Here is a 25,111-nt window from a genome sequence, read left to right as displayed (position 1 = left end):
GTCCAAAACCTGTCACTTCTGTCAGATTTCTGTAAGTGACAGCAACATAGGAGAAAAGTAATTTGTGGCTCATTTTACTCTGGAAAAAATGTACTTCTTATTTGTATATGTTTGCACATACTGTATTTTAAATTTCACAGTTTTTCGCTGTAGTGCCCCTTTAAGGTGGCCATATATCAGGCGACTTGGCAGCCGATCGATCATCCGATTTGATTATTATAATCGGAATCGGATGAAAATCGGTGTCGCCAAGTGCATGCCCGATTGACAATGCGACTACTTTCGGGACGAAACTGGTCGCATGGATCGGTCGGACATGCTGCAAGATGTTGGGCCGTTGTGATCGGATGGATGTGCAGCCGTAATGGCGAGCGATACTGGGATGAGCGACAAAACCTGCACCGCTGTTCCTCTATATAAATGTGCGTGCATGTGTGCATTTATATATTACTTGTCCTGTGTGGCTGTGCCTATCCGACGTCTGAATCCGCCGCTCTTCCATTAGCCCCATACACGCCCCCGTCACATAGCACGCCAGCGTGTAACGTCACAGGCCACCCCATCGGCATATATAGGGCTAATTGAAGAGTGGCGGCTTTGGAAGACGGACGGGCATCGCGACACAGAACAGGTTATATATAAATGCACACGAATTTATACATTAGGGGAACAGCAGCGAGGCAGTGCATGTGGCGGGCCTGGCTGATTCCTGCGAGATTTCATGTTGAAATTGGTCAGGAATCGGCCTGTGGCGTATGCGCAGCCGGCAGATCTCTCTCTAATCAGATGTGATCAGAGAGAGTTCTGTCTCTTGGTCGAATCTGCCCATCATCGCTAGATGTATGGCTATTGCATCATTTATTTTGCTTGTTGCACTGCCTCCTATTTGTTTACATTCAGCAGGCTACGCAGCCGTGCAGCATGTAAACATTAAGGTGCTGCAGGGTCAAAACCAGTCACAGAAGCAAAAATCAATCAATGCAATATAACTGCATTATTACTGAGAAGGGGATTTCCAAACAGGTTTGAAAAAGATCTTTTATCTTTACAGCTACCCATTAAGTAAAAAACTTGCTGTTGGGGATTTTTCTATTTGGAAAACACCCCGATGTGACGAGGTTTGAGTAACGGATATATCGGAGGTGAACACTACTAACACTATCTCACGTGGTTGCGTGGGCCCAGATAGAAGTACTGCACTGTTTTGCTTGTCACTTACAAATAACAATGCCATCAATGACCCAACCATTAAGAGGATTGGGACAGATATTGTGCCTTTCTTAAATGCGTATCTTATGCTCTCATCGTTGCAGTGGAACCCCCTCTGGTAGGTCGGGATAATGGAGGTGCAGTTCGTCACCACTGCTGGAGCCAGCGCTGTCAGAACAAATGGCAAGAGGTCACAATTACAGTCATTTTCCCTAAAATGAAAGCAATTAAAGTGGCTTTGCAGTGAGAGGGGTATAAAGGCTGCCATATGTATAGCCCTTTAAACAACACCAGTTGCCTGGCTGTTCTACTGATCCTCTGCCTCTAAAGCCTTTATACACACAGTAACATTTTCCATCAGATTGATGGGTGATCTGATAAGAAGTTGCATCATGTGTAGATGCCCAAATTGTTCCCGATCGATAATGCAATCGATTTTGCAATGATAACTACCCAAAATCAATCACGCTGTTGATCGAATCTGATCGGACCGGTCTGACATCATTAATCAATCCATCAATCTGACAGAAAATTGTATTGTGTGTACCCAGCTTAAAGAGGAACTCCAGTGAAAATAATGTAATAAAAAAAAATAGCTTCATTTTTACAATAATTATGTATAAATGATTTAGTCAGTGTTTGCCCATTGTAAAATATTTTAAATCCCTGATTTATATTCTGACATTTATCACATGGTGACATTTTTACTGCTGGCAAGTGATGTAGCTGCTGCTTGTTGTTTTGGCAGTTGGAAATGGAAACAACTGTAAACAGCTATTTCCCACAATGCAACAGGGTTCACAGACAGGAAACTGCCAAGAGTATGTACTAAGAATTTCTTTGTGGGAGGGGTTTCACCACAATATCAGCCATACAGTGCCCCCTGATGGTCTGTTTGTGAAAAGGAATAGATTTCTCATGTAAAAGGGAGTATCAGCTACTGATTGGGATAAAGTTCAATTCTTGGTCAGAGTTTTTCTTTAAAGCTATGTTGACAGTAGTAGTTGTATTGCTTTCCCTGTTACAGCAAGAATGTAACAGAACGGGAAAGCCGCGTTTCACGTTATCTGTGTGTTGCATCACGTACAGTGAAGCATACAGTCACTGAAAATGATGCTTCACTGTCACTGTTTTGTTGTAATGATGCTGCACGCCATAATACTGTACCTGACACACTGTAAACGTTGCATAGGTGGGACTTTGCAGTGCGGCGATCAGCAAAGCGTTGCAATAGTGCCCAGTGTGAACCAGCCCTTACAGGGGACCTTAAGCCACTGACCCAGAATGCGGATGCAGATCAGGTGACCACGGTAACCACATGCTTGTATCAGGCGTGTGATACAGGAACTCCTGAAGCCAGGAAGATCACCAGAACAGCCAGGCAAATGGAATTATAAGAAACAAATATGGCAGCTTCCATATCCCTCTCACTGCTGGGTCACTTTAAAGGGCTAGTCCATCTGAAACCGATACATCAGTTTTATGTGGCTGCTGGTGATCTAACTCAAAATTCTAATAGCGGTCGTTATGCTGGGAATACACCATACAATTTTCTGTTAGATTTACCTGCCAGATAGATAAAGTTCAACATGTTCGAAAAGTATCTATTTTACGATCTATCTGCCGAGCAATTAGGTATTGTTCTACTCAGCAGGAGATAAACAGAAGACAATGCACCAGAGATAATGACCATTCTCTACAGAAAATAATCTAATTACGCATTCTAACAGAAAATCTAACAGAAAAATCTAACAGAAGAATCTAACAGAAAATTGTATGGTGTATTACCAGCATAATGCTGGTCATACACGGCGTCGAGGGAAGATTATCAATCGAGCCTAATGGCTCGATTGATAATATCCGACGTGTCCGATCACAGCGTGGATCCATTCCGCGCTCGATACCCACGGGCGGACAATAGCGGCGAATCGAACGGAAGATAAGAAGCGCCAGCGGGGACAAGCAGGAATCGATCCGGGCGGACGAGCGGGGACGTGTCGGGAGTCGATCCGGCGGCTAATCGGCCGCCGGATCGAACCGTGTATGCCCAGCGTAAGACTTAGGATGCATACACACATCCAATTTTGATTGGCCAATGACTGTCCAATTTTACCACTGGCGCGTACACACGGCGTATTTTTACAAACGACGGGTCCGCCAGACCCTCCCGTGGGGCGGTCATTCTGCCGACAGTAGCACGTGAGTACAGGCTGTCAGCAGACTGATAAGACCGCTCTGCAGATCAGTCAAAACATCTTTGTCTTATCAGTCTGCCGACAGCCTGTACTCCCGTGCTACTGTCGGCAGAATGACCGCCCCATGGGAGGGTCTGGTGGACCCGTCGTTTGTAAAAATATGGCGTGTGTACGCGCCTTAAGAGATACGGCAGGCACTGATTCTTGGCCTGAGGAAGTCAGTCCTATGTACTATGAAACGTGTTGCTGTAGTGCAAATTAAAATATCCAGATTTCATTTTGTTCTTTGTGTCATCTTTGAGGTGAGCCTCTTCTTATTTATTGTATTGGTTTTAATTCATGTTATTTCCTTTGGGGGCCTCTTTCACCCTGGTATCTCATATTACATTGAATTGGTCAAATTGGCCAATAAAAATCGGAATGTTTGTACGCACCCTTAAGCCTGGTACACAACTTCAATTTGAATTGCCAATGATTGGCCATCTTTACCACCTCCATGTAGTAGGAGGGTCAACAGTTTTTGAATACTATGAACAGATTGTGTAGCTAAGCTCTCAAACTATATGGAGATGGTAAAATTGGCCAATCACAATTGAAGGTGTGTACCAGGCTTTAGTCATGGATCCAATTTGGGAGGTGTTTCCACACAGACTGTCCCAGCAACACAGTCCATGACAGAACAGGTAGTGAGGGGATATTGGTCTTATGTGGACACATGTTGTATTAAAGACAACTTTATTAGCATGAGATCATTTGTAAACACTGGTGAATCTACTGTCTTTATCCCCATTCAGAAGGTCTGTGCACTTTTGGCCCTGGCGATATGGTTATCAAACAGATAAACTGAGCATATACCCCAACAGGGACACAGACAGCAATTAAAGTCCAACAAATGTTCTAACTCTTTTCACATAATCAAAACGTAAACATCTGGAATGCCACCTAAAAAAAAAACAATAATTTTCAACAATAACAAAACAACAATAGCAACAACTACAATAACACATAAAGACCACTTTCAGGTAAATAAAAATTTGTACTTTAGCTTTGGACAGTGAGGAACGCAGCAGAACCCCCTCTAGGTTTTTACGGCTGTCTTTCCCATTGAGACAATTTTACTTCAATTCTTGCCCCACCATGGCTTTAACATGAACCATCTGGACTCTTATAGTGGAACTGTAACCCAGGATTGATCTTCATCCCAATCAGTAGCTGATACCCCCTTTCCCATGAGAAATCTTTCCCTTTTCTCAAATAGATCATCAGTCTATAAGGCTGATATTGTGGTGAAACCCCTTCCACAGTGTGATGTCATGACCAAGGTCCTGACAGTTTGCTGTCTGTGAACCTCATTGCATTGTGGGAAATAATGTATGTTTCCAACTGCCAAGCAACCAGTATCTCCATCTGTGCATACAACTCTCAGTAAATGAACACTGCAGGACTAGATGTTGCCATTTATGATACATTTCAGAATGTAAATCTGGGAGAGGAAAGATTTAAGGCCTCTTGCACACTGCATGCGATTCCGATTTTTTATACGTCCGATTTGGATTCCGATTAAAAATCTTAGCAGCTTGCAGCGCGTTGTTTTAATCGGAATCCAAAATCGGACAAGATAAAAAGAATTGGAAACGCATGTAGTGTGCAAGAGGCCTTACAATGGGAAAACACTGAATACATAATCAATTAATGTTGTAAGAAAAAAAAAATATTATTACATTATTTTCACTACAGTTCCTATTTAGATCCTCATCTGTCTGGGCTGAAGCCAATGGGGACACAGACAGCAGTAAAATGCCAAAAGAGGTTAGAACAACTCTCCACACTGTCCAGAACTAAAATCATTTTTGCATCCGCAAAGTTGGGCTTTCATCCAACCAGGCAAAATGCAATGTTAAAGTCCCAGGTAGCTGGTTTAAATAGGGTAAAGCATTGCTCCTATACAGAGTGTACCATAAGCACCAGAGAAAATGAATGCGGTTGTGTTACAGACAGACTGGCTTTTCTACTGTGAAATGTCTTATAGAAGCTCATCTTATTTCACAACTTAAACATCCCACATCGCAGCCAACTTGGCCCGGCCAGGCAAATTTGTGTGCCAAGAGTGAGCCGAGAAGAGCACTTTTGTAAGACAAGACCGGCCAAGCTGGTAATGAGAACCTGTAACGCAGACTCTCACAAACTCCCTGAGATCCAGCAGCGCTGCGTAGTATGCAAATGGAAACAGCTGCTGGGCCTGTAGCAATCTGGTTACGTGGCCCTGCTAGCATTAATAGGACTGCTTTACACCCACATCGCTCTGCCAATGCCTTGCACATGAAGATCTGGTGTACACATGTGTTGTGAGGTCACAGCGCGCACGCTGGAGTTTTAACCCCTTCATGTCTGGTAGGCAACTGCCGGCGAGATGAAAAAAAAATCTGGTTCACTTAAAACTCTTATGAAAGGGGCACTACAGCGAAAAACTGTAAAATTTAAAATATGTGCAAACATATACAAATAAGAAGTACATTTTTTCCAGAGTAAAATGAGCCATAAATTACTTTTTTCCTATGTTGCTATCATTTACAGTAGATAGTAGAAATCTGACAGAAGTAATAGATTCTGGACTAGTCCATCTCTTTATAGGGGATTCTCAGGGATATAGTTATTTTCAAAAGCACTTAGTAAATGGCAGTTGCTCTGTCCAACTGCCAAAAACACTGTGTAGGGAGCAGGGAAGCCGGCCAGCATAATTGTTTAAATCCTTTTTAGGGAATATCTTTATAAAGAATAAAAGCCTTGCTAAGAATCCCCTATGAAGAGATGGACTAGTCCAAAACCTGTCACTTCTGTCAGATTTCTACTGCCTACTGTAAGTGACAGCATTATAGGAGAAATGTAATTTATGGATCATTTTACTCTGGAAAAAATGTACTTCTTATTTGTATATGTTTGCACATATTTTAAATTTTACAGTTTTTCGCTGTAGTGCCCCTTTAAGCCTCACATTTTTTTTATCTTAATGGCACAAGAAAGATTTTAAATTTTAATTAATTAACAATGCACAATGTTCTGGGCATTCTACTCATTTGCAATACAGTAAATATATTAAAAGTACCTTGCAGGCTGGGTCCTGTAGTTCTATTGCCTGCTGAGATGACAGAGCAATGTTACGTGTCAAACCAGGTCTCTGGCTTCTGTCCAAACTCCTCCCATCATCTCCCACATGGGAGAGCAGAGCTGGGAGGGGCATCATTTAATTTATGCTTACAGAGGTAATCAGCTGACCCTTCCCACCTCTTCTCTGTGCACCTGAGAGATTAACTCTTTGAGGCCAGCACTACAGTTCAAGTGCCCATTCACACAATACATCTCAATATGGTTTTGTAAGAAAAAAAAACTATTACACAGTGTGAAGTGACATGCATTTTTTTCCTGGGAAAGCCTATGTCACATTTTGCTACTCAGAGTTGTGACTATGTTTCCATAGTAGTCTAAAAAATGCACAACCACAGTCCAAGCATGCAAGCATTTCCTTCATTGACAATTACAAAACTCTAATATAAACACATCTGAAAACCACACAGTGAACAGTAGCGCTGCACTTGAGCAACCTTGCTGTGGGCCCCCACTGACCCCCTATCCCCTTCTCTCTCTCGCACATCCTCACTTGTCAGCTAGTAATGTTCAGACACACAATGATGCCATTACACATGTCCTGAAGCTGACAGGCTGTGGACACTTCTGCTTGAAACCCTTACCCAAGCACTAATAGGAGATGTGGGAGTGGCTTATATAGGAAGGCACAGGTGGGCGGAGAAAGCCATGTGGGGTGAGATTGTGGGGCCATCACGGTACACCAACTTGTCTTCTCATTGATATAATTAGCAAAGTATAGGTTCATTGTGTTTTACCTATAAACATCCTGCTTGCTTGCTTGCCAACAAAGCCATTGGGTGGTTTAGTGGAACAGATGATAGCATACTTGCCTTGCAGTGCAGGATTGAATGTTGCACAGACACTACCTGCATAGAGTTAGAATGTTCTCTCAGTGCTTACATGGGTTTCCTCTAGACACTCAGGTTTCTTCCCACATCTCAAAAAGTAGATAAGTTAATAGACCCTAGACTAAGGGCTGGGGCACACCGAGCGGGTTTTCAGGCGTTTTTGCAGCCGCTTGCGGCTGCAGATACGCTAGGGTAATGTATTTCAATGGGGTGGGTCACATCAAAGTGGGAGGCGTTTTGCTTAAACGCATACTCCCGGGGTGAGGCATTTTTTGGATTGCGGCGGCGTTTCTGCCTCCAATGTAAAGTATAGGAAAACCGCAAACCGCTCTGAAAAACGGCAGTTCTGAGCGGTTTTGCAGTCGTTTTTGTTACAGAAGCTGTTCAGTAACAGCTTTACTGTAACAATATCTGAATTCTGCTACACAAAAACCGCTTCCCAAAACCGCAAAATGCTAGCTGAACCGCTTCAGAAAAAAAAGAAAAAGCATTTCAAAATCTGTTAGCATTTTGCGGATCTGCTAGCAGGTTTTGGTGTGCACCAGGCCTAAGGTCCAAACATTAGAGTATGACTATGGTAGGAATTAATCATTAGATTGTGAGCTCCTCCGAGGGGCAGTTAGTGACATGACTATGGACCTTGTAAAGGGGAAGATGTCAATACTATACTTATGCATTAAAATAAGAAAGAATGCTGCTCTCCAGCAAGGGTCTCTCTGCAGTGACCGGTTTTCATATAGGAACATACGCAAGCTGATGTAATGCTTGTAGAAATTCTTGCAATGGGTAGATCTTGGAGAGTTGCATTTTATTTGCTTCAAACTCAAACTCTGGAGGCACTTCATGCGTTCTGACTTTTACTTTCCTTTTAATTTTCCTTTCTGTTGGGAGCTCACATAGTTGTTTTGGTTTTGCCCGGTTAAACTTGTGGTCCAGAATGGAAATGTTTAATCCTGTACGGAGAAACCTCAGCGACTTTTACTGTAACCAGAAGGCTGTCCGCTGGATAGCAGAGCACTTATTGTTATGACATAGCTCAGGAATGCAGGGCTGGGGAGGTAGGCTGCATAATATACAGTATTTCTTGGGGGGGGGGGGGGGGGGGGGGGGGTCGTGTTTATGCATAAGTCACTTGGACTCACTTCAGTGAGAAGCACAGTTTTGAAGATTGGGATGACACTCTCTTTTCTTTACTTCAGCTCTGTAACTTGCAAAAATGATTAGCAAACATTATTTCAATTTGCTTAGTTGGGTTTTTGTGCATAGAAAACACAGCTATTCCACAGTGTTCCTGACAGAGTCTGTCATGGGGGCGTCAGACTGCCGTCAATCACTGGATGGCTACAAAAGATAATAAGGATGCCCCCTTTTGACAGTACGTTTCAGCATCAGAAACAGTTCCTATCTATTGCTGTATATTGGTATGTATCCCTGCCCTTCCAATTATATTTACCCTAGGCTGTTCATATATGTGGAATTCTGGGTCACCAGGTATATTTTGTACTGGCTTCGGAACTGTCAGTAAACAAACATTCCGCAGAGATGCACCTGACAGGACTAAAATATGTCACCACTTGTGATACATTTCAGAAAGTTAATTGGGGTTAGAAAAGATTTTACAATGGGTCAAATACTGACTAAATAATTTATAAATGAATATTGTACAAAAACAAACAAAAATCAAACAATTTTATTCGATGCGTTATTTTCACTATAGTTCCTCTGTCAAATAACTGAATAAAACAGGACTTTGATCAGTAATCACTTTGCAAGATACAGTGTGTAGTACAGTATAAGCTGTTATTCTGTGATTATAGTGATAGTAAACAGGCTACAGTCTGTTCTGATCTCTCCAGTATTTGTTTACACTACTTCACTACTGGCTCTACAGGGTTACATTGGCTCTACACGCTCCTAATTATATCTCTATGTGCTGAAAACCTCTGCTAGTACCCTGTGTGCAGAGAACGGCTGCTACCTGCTGTGTGCAATGTTAACATTAGTAGAAGAGAAAGTTGTATTTTGGAAGACAAGCAAAATAATGAATACAAGCACACTGCATTCATTATTAGAGACTCATTTTAAACTATTAGATTGAAATACACTAACACTAACACATCTTTGGTCATGAATGATTAAATGATTGCTATCTGAGCCCCCATTTGGGAAAATCTCCCACTTCCTGTCTGAATGACCACTGCTTTCACAGACTACAGGAAGTGAGTGGTTATGTCCAGGATCGAAACCCAGATGGCAATAAATACCTGACACTGGTTCTAATCCTTCCCACGCTATCCAAAAAAGCCTTGGCTGGATCTCTAATCTGCAGCAGACCTGAACTAAAGCGTAAAATGGAAAGTGGCTCAGGTTCAACATATCTGGGCAATATAACGTAGCGGCTGTGACATCACTTCCTGGCAGGATCAGGGCGAAAAAGTTGATGAACTCGTATATTTTACTTTTGCCAGATACAGAAATGACAGTGGCTTAATTATTTATTTGTCTTCTATGTTCTATGCTACCTTAAAGTGGACCTGAACTCTTGCACAGGACAGAAGGAAAACAGAGAGAAATGCCTCCGCTAGACGGAACTCGGCTGAAGCGGCCACTCGGGGGTCATCTCGACCGAGAATCTATCGTGTGTGCAGCTCACTTTCAATGTCATCTAAACATCAGGCATGCCAGGTCTTTAAGCAACAGCAACTAGCAAGCGATTGGTTCTCCTCCTTACACCGCCTCCGACAGACGGCACTTCATTGCGTGTTGCGCTGTTGTCCCTCCTCCAATCACCAGAGACTGATTGACGCTTGTTCATGTACATGCATCTTTAAAGGTAACCTGAAGACAAGACACAGAACATTTATATCACGCTTTTCTCCTTCTCTCCAAAGCGCCAGAGCTGTAGCCACTAAGGCGCGCTCAGTCGGCAGTAGCAGTGTTATGGAGTCTTGCCCAAGGTTTCCTTACTGAGTCGAGCTCAGGTCTCCTGCGTTATAGGCAGAGCCATTAACCAGTAAGGCCTAGAACCCACTAGGAGCGCTTTGTGATTTGAAAAGCTCTTGCTAATGTAAGGCTATGGGTGTGATTTTATTTGAGCGATGTGATTTTTTAAAATTCCCCCATAGCATTGCATTGCGCTTAGAAAAGGCTGCTAATGGGTTTGAGCCCTAAGAGACATATGGAGGCTGCCATATTTATTTAACAATACATGTTGCCTGGCTGTCCTGCTGATCTCTTTGGCTGCAGTAGTATGTGAATCACACACCAGAAACAAGCATGCGCTAATCGGGTTTGCATTTTAGTCCAGAGTCCGATGCTGGGAATACAAGGTTTGTTTCTTAAAGTATTAAAGTTTGTTTCTTAAAGGCTTAAAGTATTAAAGGTAGAGGAATGGATCAGCAGGACAGCCCGGCAACTTGCATTGTTTAAAAGGAAATAAATATGTCAGCCTGCATATTCCTTTCACATCAGGTTCCCTTGAATTGCAGACATTTTACATAGATAAGCACACACTCTGCTGCTGCAATCCTACACAGGACTATGGAAATTGTTGCGCCTGCAGTAATACAAAAGGCTCACTCTAAATCCATGGCCGCTTCACTCTGCAGAAAGAGGCGAGTGACGTGGAACTTGGCAGCGTCTGCCAGAATATCCATCGGCTGGTGCCGTAAGCTCATTTTGAGCTAATCTTCGCATTAGAGAGCGCTCCACGAGCGGAGGGCTGGACTTGGAAATTTCGCTTTAATATTTGGTCGCAGCTTAGATTTCGGGAACCCCGCCAGGGACTGAAAAAAAGAGTTATAGAGGCGCGATCTTTCCGAGGTATGCAGCACCGGTGCGAGGCTCGCACTGTAAATATTATGGTTTTTACGCGTGTGACACTGGGTGCTATTTTAAGCAGCTGATCGCTACCGGTCTTGGGGTTCGTGTAAACCTGCTTTGGTTTGTAATATACGCGCGGATTATTGAGACTGGCACCCGGCCAAAGTGGCTGGACCTGAAACGTCTCGCTTTGCCTTTGAAGTCGCTCCGTTTAATAGAGGAATTATTTCTGTGTACACACCGCCACTGATGTGCATTTTGCGCCCGTCTCTGTTCGCTTACCACCCTGGCTGTGCTATTAAACAGCAGTTACAAGAAGAAAAAAACGATTTGCGGGCCCTATTAATGCGCTCATATATTTATTTTTGACCACCTCCCGTTTGCGCGGTTCATGTGGAAACGCATTATTCCTGCTAAAGTGTGTTTTCTCATCGCTAATTGTCTTGGCTCCCAATCGTGCCAATCTCTTTACCCAAAAAAATTATAAAAAGCGCCCTTCGAAGTATAAGCGAATCATTAAAAACGGGAGCAGAAATAAACCATTTACTTGCCTGGTTTTGATTAGAGACCAATATACTGAAACACAGAGAAGTCAATGGAATATTGAACCAAATACTGAAACGGGACAATCAACGTAATTTCCATCCATTTGGGAACATCAGATTTCCACTTCTCCTGGTTAGGTGTGTACAGAATCAATGTCCATACTCTAGTAGTGATGGTCATGTCTAGAAAAACTCTTGGAAAATCATATTATTTCTTTGATCAGCTGATAAATTTGCAAAGCTCTGATTTGCTGTGATACATCCTGCTTTTAGCACATGATCATGACTAGCAAATCAGAGACTTGCATATCTATCACCTGACCAGACTGATCACACGCTTCTCCATGATTTCTCCTAGACATGGCCATCACTTTGCATAAATGGCACAACTCTGCAGAGACTGAACATTGATTTGCACAGACCTAGTGGCTCCTATGGCTTGAATCAGGTGTACCTGACCGGTTTCGTCCAACAGGATGTTATGAAGGACTAATGGCTAACTAACTTTTTAAACTAAGAATAAAGCACACACCATTTTGCACAACATATTATGGAGCACCAGCAGATTACCGCTCAATCTTTAAGCCATTGTTGACCTGAGAGGCTTTGGACTTGAATAGGAGCAATGTCTCCCCTTTGGGGTATTACAATCTAGTGCAGCCTTTCTCAACCTTTCTTCCCTGGAGGAACCCTGTAAATAACTTTTGGATCTCAAGGAACCCCTGCAAACAATTTTTTGGTCTCGAGGAACCCCTACATTTATTTTTCAGGAGGCATGGTCTTTAAAGAGACTCCGTAACAAAAATTACATCCTGTTTTTTATCATCCTACAAGTTCCAAAAGCTATTCTAATGTGTTCTGGCTTACTGCAGCACGTTCTACTATCACCATCTCTGTAATAAATCAACTTATCTCTCTCTTGTCAGACTTGTCAGCCTGTGTCTGGAAGGCTGCCAAGTTCTTCAGTGTTGTGGTTCTGTGATGCATCTCCCCCCTCCTGGCCCCTCTATGCACACTGCCTGTGTATAATGATCTCTTGAGATACAAAAGGAAGGATGTATACAGCCTGCTTGTGTATGAATGTATTTTCTATGTGTGGACATACTGTACATCAACCTACTTCCTGTTTTGGTGGCCATTTTGTTTGTTTATAAACAAACTTTTTAAAACTGTTTTTAACCACTTTTAATGCGGCGAGGAGCGGCGAAATTGTGACAGAGGGTAATAGGAGATGTCCCCTAACGCACTGGTATGTTTACTTTTGTGCGATTTTAACAATACAGATTCTCTTTAAGTAGAGTGACCATACGTCCCAGATTACCTGGGACGGGTCCCAGATTCGGGGTCCCCTGTCCCAGGCTGGCTTGGGTCCCAGGAAAAGTCCCACTTTTAGATGCAGGACGTCCCAGCTGCGGGAGTATGTGACATCAGTGTTCCGTCCTCGGCCCACCGCCGCCCTGCTCTGCCCTGCTGCTACTGCTCCCCTCCCTCCCTGTCTTCTGCCTGCATTGAATTGGCTAACAACTGGATTCCTGTCGCAGTCTGCCCCGCCCCCCGCTGTTTAAAGGGAACCTAAACTGAGAGGGGTATGGATTTTTCTTTTAAACAATACCAGTTGCCTGGCAGCCTTGTTGCTCTCTATGGCTGCAGAAGTGGCTGAATGACACACCTGAAACAAGCATGCAGCTAATCCAGTCTGACTTCAGTCAGAGCTAGAGTGACCAGACGTCCCGGATTGCCCGGGACACGTCCCGGATTCGGGGTCCGCTGTCCCAGGCTTAATGAGGTCCCGGGAAACGTCCCGCTTTCAGCAGCGGGACGTCCCGGCCTCGGGACTCTGGCCACTCTCTCCTCAATGAACTGGCAGCGGCGTCTATAGACGCCGTGCCAGTTCATTGCCCGCAGCCCCGCTCCAGCCTCGTCTTCCGGTGTCTGTTTCCGACACCGGCAGGCGAGCAGGGCTACGGCAAGATGGCTGCCGAAGCCCTGTACTGGAGACCTATTTGTGTCACTAGTACAGGGCTTCGGGCGCCATCTTGCCGTAGCCCTGTCAGCGCGGGAGAGAAGAGCAGGAGGAGGAAGACGGTCCCGGGACGGAGCAGCGCGCCAGAGGCCGGACACTTCTGCCAGGTGAGTAAATGCTTTCTTTTCCAGGTGAAATGTTTGCCCGCATTGTTTCTTTTCCAGGTGAAATGTTTGCCCGCATTGTTTCTTTTCCAGGTGAAATGTTTGCCCGCATTGTTTCTTTTCCAGGTGAAATGTTTGCCCGCATTGTTTCTTTTCCAGGTGAAATGTTTGCCCGCATTGTTTCTTTTCTGGTGAAATGTTTGCCCGCATTGTTTCTTTTCCAGGTGAAATGTTTGCCCGCATTGTTTCTTTTCCAGGTGAAATGTTTGCCCGCATTGTTTCTTTTCTGGCGAAATGTTTGCCCGCAGTGCGTTTCTTTTCTGGCGAAATGTTTGCCCGCATTGCGTTTCTTTTCTGGTGAAATGTTTGGCCGCAGTGCGTTTCTTTTCTGGTGAAATGTTTGCCCGCAGTGCGTTTCTTTTCTGGTGAAATGTTTGGCCGCAGTGCGTTTCTTTTCTGGTGAAATGTTTGGCCGCAGTGCGTTTCTTTTCTGGTGAAATGTTTGCCCGCAGTGCGTTTATTTTGTACTGACATGTTGCCCGCATTGCGTTTATTTTGTACTGACATGTTTGCCCGCATTGCATTTATTTTATACTGACATGTTGCCTATTGCGTTTATTTTCTGGTGTCCGGGGTAACTGTTACTGCATTTATTATTTAATGGTCATAGATGGCTATGTTTGCTGCTTTGTGGTTACGGTATACTATTAGCATCACACAGTTTCTGCACACCCATGATACAAAGTCTCGTTTGTCCACATCATGGCGTAAACACTGCTTTCTTATGCCTCGCTGTTACATCATTACGTTAGCTCCGCCCATACAATGTCATGGCCACGCCCATTTTTTCGGCGCGGCGCAGCCCCCCTCCCCCAGTCTTCGCCGCTGCGTGCTCCTCACTCCTTCCCACTTTTCGCCGCGGCGCGCTGCGCGCGCCGCCCCCCCCCCCCCACGCCCCCCCCCCGTCCCAGGTTGGACCCACAAAAATATGGTCACTCTACTTTAAGTAGGTTAGGCTGCTAATTTCACTATCTCCTATAACTCATTATACTGTCTCCTGACCCCCCAATTTAGTGCTTCTTGTTACAGTACCACCTATTATAGTGTGCTCTATTATACTTCCTCCACGATGGGGTAAAATGCCAAGGAACCCCTGCAGAGTGCTCAAGGAACCCTGGTTGAGAAAGCTGATCTAGTGAGTGACACTGTGACTGGGGTGAGGTGATGGCATTATTGTGGAACTGGATACATAGGCATTAGGTGATAAGAACTCACAGCATGCACTGATTCAGGTCACTTGTAACTTTGTGAATTGCCACTATACAAACATTTTTCTTTTAAGTATTTTGACAATTCCTTTCAGGAAACACTGCATCCTGTAAGAGTCCTAAATGTTCAATACTCGTCTCCCCCTAAATCGTAAAATACGCTGTACTGCGAGAGGAAACTGCTCTTTCCACTATACAGTGATGACTATAGCTCTTATGGTGCGAGTGAATCATGTGAGAAGTTCTGTGCACTCAATAAAACTGTACTTACAGAGGGATTGCCTGCCACAAAATCAAATTCCATTTACCAACTGTTCTGTGTTCCTTATACAGCCTGGGACCTCACCCTGCATTGCAAGCACTCCAATCTAATCAGAAATGTTTCTGCTGTAATACATCTCATCTGTCAGCCTGGCTCTATTTGGTACATTGCCGACGAGAAGGAAACTTGCCATTACCCTTCCCATATTCCTGCTCCTCACTGATTGGCTGAGGGCAGTTCAGTGTGACATGCTGCTAAAATCTGATCTTGCTGTGCTTACATGTTTACATAGCAAGATATCTAGAGCAGATTCTAGGAGAAAAAAGTAAGGGAGGAAATTACATCAGGATTGGCTTCAGTCAGTGGGAACCAGAATGGCAAATGCCAGGAACTCTTTATTTACTATATAAAACTCACTGAAAAACATAGACCATACAATACATCTGTTATGTAAGTAGAACTAGTAGATGTCTACTTATATATGTGTTTTTTTTCCTGGCGTAGTATGGCTTTTTTTTGCTGCTTTGATATGCTATTACCGTATAAATATGAGAAATAAATAAGCATGTCACTTTTAATAACATAATTGTCACTTCCCCTTTTAAACCTATAAGAACTGATATTTAAGTAGCTAAATTAAGTAAGGAATCGTATTGTACTAGACTTATTTAATAGTCGATTTCCATATTGTACCAGACTTCTTTAATAGTCGATTTCCGTAGCCCTAACCCACAACATGGCGGTCTCCCTCGTAAAAAAGGCAATGATTGTAAACACAGGTTTTCGGTGCTGTTCCCTGTTTCCCTCAATGACTGTTTAATGAATATCTGATTAAGCCCGATCTCAGGATGCGACAGTAAAGGGCAGGATTTAAGTATCTGCTATACACATGCAGGGGGAACAGGCGGCCAAGTCTTGTCAATGTTCCTATTGTACACGTGGAAAGGCCTCGGCAGTGTCGACAGCTGCCACCTGCACAAACAGCGCAAGTGTGCTAACCCATTACGGGATACAAGGGCCAGAGCCACGGCAGTTTCAAGAAAAAAAACGGAAATTTGCCATTCTGTTAGGGAGGAAAAAAAGTTTACTAATCCTTTTATGTGGAAGAAAATGTTTTTTGAAAGGATTTCCGAAGCTGATGGTTTCATGGGGCGGAGATGGCGAGCTCCGGTCCTCTGGAGCTGAATGCAGGCCAAAATCTGGCCATGGATGAAATCATTTTCATACGCACATTGCACTTTGAGGGCTACGTTCACAGTGGTGCGCTGTGGCGTAATGGGCAACCTGTAATGTGGCTTTCCGCACTGCACCACCTGCGTCCCAACGCACTGCATGCAGTGCATTATCGCAAAACACGTATGACGGTGAAGCATACTTTCATTGACTATATGCTTCACTGTGTGCGACGCAATGCGCAGATAACGTGTTGTTACAGGATACACACAGTCCACAGTGACACTAGACTAAAGGACAACTCTGAATGACTGCAGGTAAAAGTCTATTGTACCTGGTAATACTCACCACAACACAGATCCCAAAGGAGTTTAAAAGGAACCCGAGGCATGAGACCTATGGGGGCTGTCATATTTATTTCCTTTTAAACAATACCAGTTGCCTGGCAGCCCTGCTGATTTTTCTGGTTAGTAGCATTTGAATCACACAACTAAAACAAGCATGCAGCTAATCTTGTCAGATTTGTTATACACATCTGATCTGCATGCTTGTTCAGGGTCTATGGCTTAAAATATTAGAGGCAGAGGATCAGAAAGGAAATAAACATGTCATCCTCCATATTCCTTTTACCTTGATGCTCGTCGTTTAACTCTGTCCATTCAGCTGAACGGACAGCCAGCCATCGATATGATCGCTAACCGGCGTTTGCGCAAATGCAGCGTTTTCTTCACAATTTTTGACGTGGTATTCCCGGTGCTTTTCCGCTACACTTCTGTGTCCCCCTGTGGGGAATAAAAAAAAAACACCGCACTCCAGGAAGCTCTGCTGAAATGCCAACAAATGCTTTTCTGCATGCTTGTAGAAAAGTATTTAAGACGAGACGCCAGGCTGAGGCGGGCAGCTGGTTGAGATGTCCATCTGAACCAATCCAAAGCCAGAAACATCATCTTCTTCTATATCCTTGTCTTTCCAGGCTTACTTTAAAATAACACCTCAGTCCACCAGTGTTTCTTGTGTTTCTCTCCTCTATAAATCGAGGGTCCCAGAGAGCAGATCTTACCGTGAGGGGCGTTCTGGAGCTCCCTGCAATAGTGGTGGTATTCAAGGTTCATCTAATTATGCTTACATCTGCTCAGTCACCTAGCCTGAATAGGAATCCCGCCGAACCAAATCCCCCGCCTTTGTGCTGTGGCACGCAGGTTTGTGAGGATCACATGGTGACAAGGGAATCCTTTCAATTCCCACGGGACCAATTTCACTACCCTGGTGGCTGGGCCGCTGACCTCCATTCACCACTGCCTCACTCTCAGGGGGACAAAGAGGCGGCTATGAAGGAGGCATTGTCTCCCCTCTCTATTCTAATTCTGCGGATTATTCATACTTCACCGGGAGCAAAAAGGTTAAACTGAAAGCGACATGGAAAAAAAATAATAATAATAAGTCCCTCACCAAATATTCCAGAGAGTTGTGTGAGATCAGAAAGAAGAATATCACTAGCATGGAAAGACATGCTGCAACCACACAAAATCTCTCCAATAACACAACTGAGGCTCTCACCACTATCAAAAAGTCATCAAAAAACAAAAAAAAAGTTGGACTGTTGCACTTGATTGTCCTGATCACTGATTTTTTTAGGTTATTTTTTTCGGTTAGTAGAAGTAAATTGGGGACTCTCACCATTTTCTTATTTGGTGCAGCTGTGCCAGAGACCCGGTATCCATTCACAAATGCTTACAGCTGCAAGGCGAGTGGGTGTGTCTAGATGAATGAGCACAAAGCCATCCCACCCACCTACCTCCTCCTTATGCTGCTCAGAGATTATTGACTCTTTGTGACCAGCTCTGCAGCATGATGATATTGATGGAACACTGTTCTAGCTGCATTTGAAGTCACAAATAGTTAACCTCTTACTGGTAGGCGGGAGAGATCAGGGGATCTGTGCTTACAGGGAAATATTGGTTTGTTGCCTCTCCTCTGACTACCTCATGCAGATAATGACTAGATAAGGGGAGGAGTCTGGACAGCTTTCTCTTCAGTACCGCTACAGTGTGGTTCCAATAGGAAATGGAGTGCTGGTATGGTTGAGGTGACCCACTGGGTAACGTGATTGGTTGCTGTTTCAACAGTTCTCCAATGACAGCAAACTCTAGAATCATTAGGTTTCAGATAAGTTGTAGTAATAACTATGCCCACGCTATTGGGCCAATTGCAACACTCCAAATTGTAGAGGGTGATTGTGATTGGAGAACTGTTTTCTATGAGGTTTCTCAATGGGTGGTCACCTTAACCATACTACCTGTGGAAATGGAACTACAGTAGTCAACCAGCTAGGAGTTTTTAATAAAAAGATTGCAGAAAGTGGAGCTGTGGAAACTTTGTTTTGGAAGCAATGTAGCTACATGATGCAATGCGGGCACCTTTCTATGAGTCGCTACTTCAAAGCACATTAGGCGTATTGAGCAACGTCTTTCTCTTTCCTTATGAATAACAACGGATGTGTAAGCAAACTGGCCCTCTGTAAAGCCCTAATTAATCAGCCAGTTAAATCTTCGCCAAGAGGGCAAGGTGTTGGTTTTCAATAAGTTTGCTGCACAACAAGATCTTGACAGGACTGAGCACTTCAAATGCCCCATCGAGAGAGAAGGAACTTGGCCAGAACTCAGAAGAGGATTGCAATTATATGAAGTTGAAGGATGGAGGAGGCATGGGGGAATCAGGGGGAGGGGAGGCTCCCTGCAAGATTTAATCAGCAACAGTAAGTAGTAGGTTGTGGCTGAATGTTTGTTGTGACTTTGTAATTAGACAATTACGTGGCAACAGGTTGGCCATGGAGGGATGACGAGTACAGTTGTAGCTGTAGGCTTTCAACTTCTATTGTTAATAAGGTTCTCCACAGACAAAGCAGAGAAAGCCTCCAAGGAAACGGTGATGGCAGATCAGGAACTTAATAAACAACTCAAATTTGAACAAATGTACAAGGAGCACAATTTAACAAAGAAGATCTATAGGATGTTGTTACTTAATAACATCACTGAGAAGGCAGGCTTTCTACTCGTGAGATCCCTGTGATATCAGAAGGCAAACTTTCTACTCACAAGTGACCAGTGACATAGGCAAACGCAGGCAAACACAGGGGGAGAGATTACAGCTGCCCAGAATCCCCCCTCAGACCAGGGCCAGTGCAGTGTCTGGGGACAGGCATAAGTTGAGACACCAGAATATCTGCAGGCATCCAGCTCACAGCACCGCCCCCTTTCTTTACCTGCTACAGTTGACTTTGGATGGAGCAGCAGCGTGTGTACAGAGCATGGAGCATTAGTGTGTGTACAGAGCATGGAGCAGCTCTGGGGAACTTAACAGAGTCAGGTATGAGCACAGCCCTGTGCAATGTCGGCTGTCCTCATTATCTGTATCCAATCTGTATCCCGTTGTCGATCAGGAGCAGATCGGACATTTAGGAGATAATTGTCAGATCCTGTCTGTCGGACAGGAAATTGCATTATATGTAGCCAGCATGATGCCCTACCATATTATTATACTGTATTGTGCGCGGCTGAGGGAGACCTTTCAGGAATCCCCCCTTTGAAAATCCTGGGTTTGCCCCTGAGTGACAACACTGAGAAGGCAACCTTTCTACTCACAAGTGACCAGTGACAAAACTGAGAAGGCAAACTTTCTACTCACTAGTGACCAGTGACATCACTGAGAAGGCAAACTTTCTACTCACAAGTGACCAGTGACATCTCTGAGAAGGCAACCTTTCTACTCACTAGTGACTAGTAACAACACTGGGAAGTCTTACTTTCTACTCACTAGTGACCAGTGACATCTCTGAGAAGGCAACCTTTCTACTCACTAGTGACCAGTGACATTACTGAGAAGGCAAACTTTCTACTCACTAGTGACCAGTGACATCACTGAGAAGGCAAACTTTCTACTTACTAGTAGGGATGATCAAAGAGTTTATGCAAACTTAAGTAACTTTTTATGCAAATATATGCAGCTTAAAAATGGACCAATCAAGTCCCACCTCAGTTTAAACTGATTGGTCCATTTTCAAGCTGCATATATTTGCATAAAAATCTACATCAGTGGTTCCCAACCTTTTATGAGGTATCGCCCCTTAGGGGAAGACAACTCACCCCTGTCGTCCCCCTTCTCTTAGTACGGTATACCCTTACGCCAGGTGGTGGTGCCAGTGGAGGGGGTAGCTCTGTGACCTTGCCAGCTAAAAATAGCCGGTGACTCAACTACTTTGCGCCAATTCCCTTACCGGTGTAATGTCAGCTATTGCAGCCCCGCACGTTGTGCAGCGCCGCATGCGCAGTAGGTGCCTGCGTCCCATTAAATTGTGCAGCCACGTAAAACGTCCTAAATATCTCCGCTTCCGCACCACGTACACTCCTGAAATTTCCAGATCTAGCTCTGTGCCGAATTGCAGCCCCCGAGCCCTGCTGGTTCCCGAGACTGATTGCAGCAAACCTATCTCGGGAACTAGCAGGGCTCGGGGGCTGCAATTCGACACAGAGCTAGATCTGGGGGTCCCCTCCCTCCCCTGAAAATTTCGGGAGTGTACGTGGTGCGGAAGCGGAGATATTTCAGGTAAATAATATCTAACTTCCCACTGAGCATGCGCGATACTCAGTGAGGAAGGCTGCTTCCGGGCTGCAATATCTGACATTACACCGGCGCGTGACCAACGAGCCCTGAGGAATTACGCAACTCTATCATGCACACTTGCATATTTTATACAGATCATATTTTTTGCCCATAATTTTCTTAAAAACGAGTGACACTGCGACACTTTATTTTTTCTGCCTCTTCATACTGATCGCCCCCCTGTCGCCCCCCACAAATTTACCGTCCCCCTTAGAACCCAAATCGCCCACCTGGGGGCGAGCGCCCCCAGGTTGGGAACCACTGATCTACATACATTTGCATAAACTCAGAAAAAAATTGCATAGCATTATTCATCGCTACTCACTAGTGTCCAAAGACATCACTGAGAATGCAACCTTTCAACTCACTAGGGAGCAATGACATCACTAAAAATGCCGCATACCCATTCATTAGATACCTGTGACATCACCAAGAATGTAGCCTTTCCATTTACTAGAAACTAGTGCAGCCTCTCCATTTACTAGAAACAGATTGCACTGAAGTTTTTCGGTGTATTACTTTACATATCATCAATCCATTACTCCCTATGTTGTCTACACCCAGGGCTACTATGAGGGGGTAACAGATAGAGGTCCAGTACCAGGCCCAAGGTGAGCAGCAAAACACTTCACTTTGTGTGGTTTGGTTGTGGTGCAGAAGGGAGGAAGGACAAGAAAAACTCAAATGTTCCTCGTAGAAGATCCTCATAAGCTTTATGGATTCTGATGGCGCCCCTGTCTAAAACAATAAAGCTGCTCATGTGTGAATAAGCCTCAGTACTTTTCAAAGCAGTAAGCTTCTTTCACTTCAAGTAAATTCCTTCCAGGCTCTCCGTGGTTATCACCTCAGAACCACCATCTTCAGCTGGCACCATCTAATCATTAGAGCCTGAGAGCTACAAGAGAGAGAACTACTATCTGGCGTGTAAGCAAGAGCTGCTGATAGTCCAGTCATTGTCTTTAGAGCAGACTTTGGTGGGAACAGTGCAATAGTCTTCAGCACACAGATAAAATATCGCCCTCTGCATAGGACAGCTGTGCGGTCACAATACAGTGCCGCCCAGCTGGCATGCGAGGTGACAACGCAGAGTCTACAACCTTACCCATGCTTTTTGTTTACTCTGTTTTATGATTGTCATTCAGTGTAGTCTCTCTCCCAGCAAAGTAAGCTAGACCATCTCTTTTTAGGTTTACTCTGTTTTATGATTGTCATTCAGTGTATTCTCTCCCAGCAAAGTAAGCTAGACCATCTCTATCTTTTTGAAAAAGGTGGCATGCGCTGTTAGCTGGATTCAAGTGTACCTTTGAAAAAAAGTGCGAGGAAAAATGGGTAATAGAAATAGTAAAACATCAGTGATTTTACTGATATTGTACTGTCCCCGATAGACAAATATTGTTAATTATACCGATATTCTACTAACCCTTTGTACTGTAATTATCACACTGATCCATCCCTACCTACGCCATACACTAACCTCCTCTCACCTACTCCTAACACTAACCTCCCACCTATCTATGCCTTCCACTAACCTCAACCCAACAAACCGCCCCCCCACCACACACACACACACACACACACACACTTACTCGTAAAACAAACCTACACTTACCACTAAACTAAATACGGGCGCCCTGTTTTTGAAGCGGCTATTTGTGCTGCTATTCTCCTATGGGGGTTATTTATGGCCACAATTTTTTCCGGGCGCCCAAATGTATTTTTCTTTTGTAGCCACAAATCATGTCTTTTAACATGGGCGCTTATGGCGTACCCTATAATAGAAGGAACATTGACAAAGGCTAAACAAGAATTCAGCTACATTTTAAAATAGTACCGTAAATAAGGTAAAAAAAACAAAAACGCACCCACTTTTTGCTTCCTGCAAAATAACCCACCTTCCCAGCTAATGTACACATACTAGTAGGTTAATTGACTCCCCCCCCCCCCCCTTCCCAACTGGCCTTCCCCTTTGAAATTGACACTATATTTTGACTGTGGTAGGGATGAGATTGTAAGCTTCTCTGAGGAAAGTCAGTGACATCACTATGGATACTGTAAAGCGCTATTTAAAGCCTCGCGCACACGCTAGATTAAAGTTGGCTGAGGTGACAGATAACGATCGCCTCAGCCAATAATTCAGCTCTGTACAGTGGGCCTCAACCTCCACCCAGTGGACCATCTTGCTCGAGTGACAACCGATACCTGTGTGCATGCCGCTTGCCTCACCCACTGCGTGACATCACATCTGCGCCCCTCCGTCAACCCTCCACCTCCCCGCATAGCAACAAAACGCATCAGCTATACAACCGACTCCGCGTCTTTACAGCTTTGACCCAAAAATGTTGCGCAGGAGATCGGATCCCAATGCCCGACAGGCGACATTAGTCACGTGTTACGAGCCTTTAGAGGTTAGTGCTAAATAAATACACACACACACAACAATACTACTAATAAAATTACCGCGGATTACCATTATCTTTTATGTATGAAGCGCCAACAGATTACGCTGTGCTGGATAGTCACTTCCTAACATCCCCCCTCCCTAAATAAAGCGGTGAGAATTGCCTTCCAGCTAGGAAAACTCAGTAAAGACGTCTGGTAATTTCCAGGTAGTTTTCTTCTGCATGTGGCGTCATGCAGCAGTTAGTTACTCCATCACTCATTGACTAACTTTATTAATAACAAGCCAATGTGTTTTATTTGCATGGAATTCCCACAAGCTCTCCATTGTTTTGGATGGATCTACTTTTCATCTACTCCCAGCCAAAGTTTATCAGTAGAAGAGCTCAGACAAGACTCTGCCAAAGGGAAATAAAACAAGGTGAGTTGTTGCTAAAGAATAATTAACCATAGGAATCCACCTAATTGTTCTGGATATCCTGTTTGGATAGAGTCAGACCTGAGGCTTCACCAGGGCTCTTCAAGCCTAATCTCACTTCAAAGGGGGTTTCCCGATTTATAACAAAACTCACAAAGCGCCAACAGAAGTCAACTGACAGGTTTACAAAGAGCCCTGCAGTGGAAAGAAAAAAAGAATGAAGATAATAAAAATGAACTTGTAGTCTATCAACATCAACAGCTAACTGTAGTCAATTCCTTCACAGAGCCTAAAACTTCCATGATACTAAGTACCCACCCCCCAAGGTTCCTACTCCTCCCCTACACACCGGATATTTAAATGATAGCTGAGCCTAAACCTTTCATGATACTAAGTACCTCCCTTGAGGTTTCTACTCCTCCCCTGCACACACCGGATCTTTGAATGACAGCTGAGCCTAAACCTTTCCTGATACTAAGTACCTCCACTGTGGATACTACTCCTCCCCTGCACACCAGATCTTTAAATGACAGCCGAGCCTAGAACTTCCATGATACTACTAAGTACCTCCACTGTGGATCCTACTTCTCCCCTGCACATGACAGCAACGGCTGAGTGTACTATCCCTACCCCCTTACTAGGCCCGCTGGCAGCTGCCCCCCATCATGTCCTCTCCTTAGAGACAGTACTCATCTCTTGGCTGTAGCCATGAGACATGTCTGTATGCTCTCATGCACAGTTGTCCTTTAGATCAGGTCCTGGTCCGTACGGGTGGTAGTTATTAACAATGTGTGCCTAGCTTTAATACATGTACTATTCAATGCACACCATAAAGTGATGTGGGAAAATGTGTCAGTGGTATATAAATGTGTACATATTAGTACACTGCCGGATAGCTGGGCGCAGGGTTAGCCAAATGACCACTCACCCTGTTGCTGCTTAAAGTGGACCCAAACTAAAAATACAAGATTTCAGGTATAAAATCTATTTTCTAAATTATAATAATAAATAGCAGTCTTTTTTCAGCTGCATGATGACGAATAT

At 44.1% G+C, this 25,111-nt stretch overlaps 1 protein-coding gene across 2 annotated transcripts in view; it reads right to left on the bottom strand.

Annotated features, from left to right (window-relative positions):
- PLPP3 (phospholipid phosphatase 3) overlaps positions 1–25,111 on the bottom strand; it is a 79,618-nt gene that overhangs the window by 36,981 nt on the left and 17,526 nt on the right. The window contains exon 2 of one of the 2 annotated variants that reach the window (XM_068239418.1): positions 1,220–1,377. The exons of the other annotated variant lie outside the window; for it this stretch is intronic. Coding sequence (XP_068095519.1) covers positions 1,220–1,377 — 158 coding nt within the window. The remainder of the gene's footprint in view (positions 1–1,219; positions 1,378–25,111) is intronic. 2 annotated transcript variants of the gene reach the window in all.

This window comes from Hyperolius riggenbachi, chromosome 6 (assembly GCF_040937935.1).
Source record: "Hyperolius riggenbachi isolate aHypRig1 chromosome 6, aHypRig1.pri, whole genome shotgun sequence".
Lineage (NCBI taxonomy): Eukaryota > Metazoa > Chordata > Amphibia > Anura > Hyperoliidae > Hyperolius > Hyperolius riggenbachi.
The sequence above is the reverse complement of the archived record's forward strand: the minus strand, read 5'-3'. Positions and strand labels throughout refer to the sequence as shown.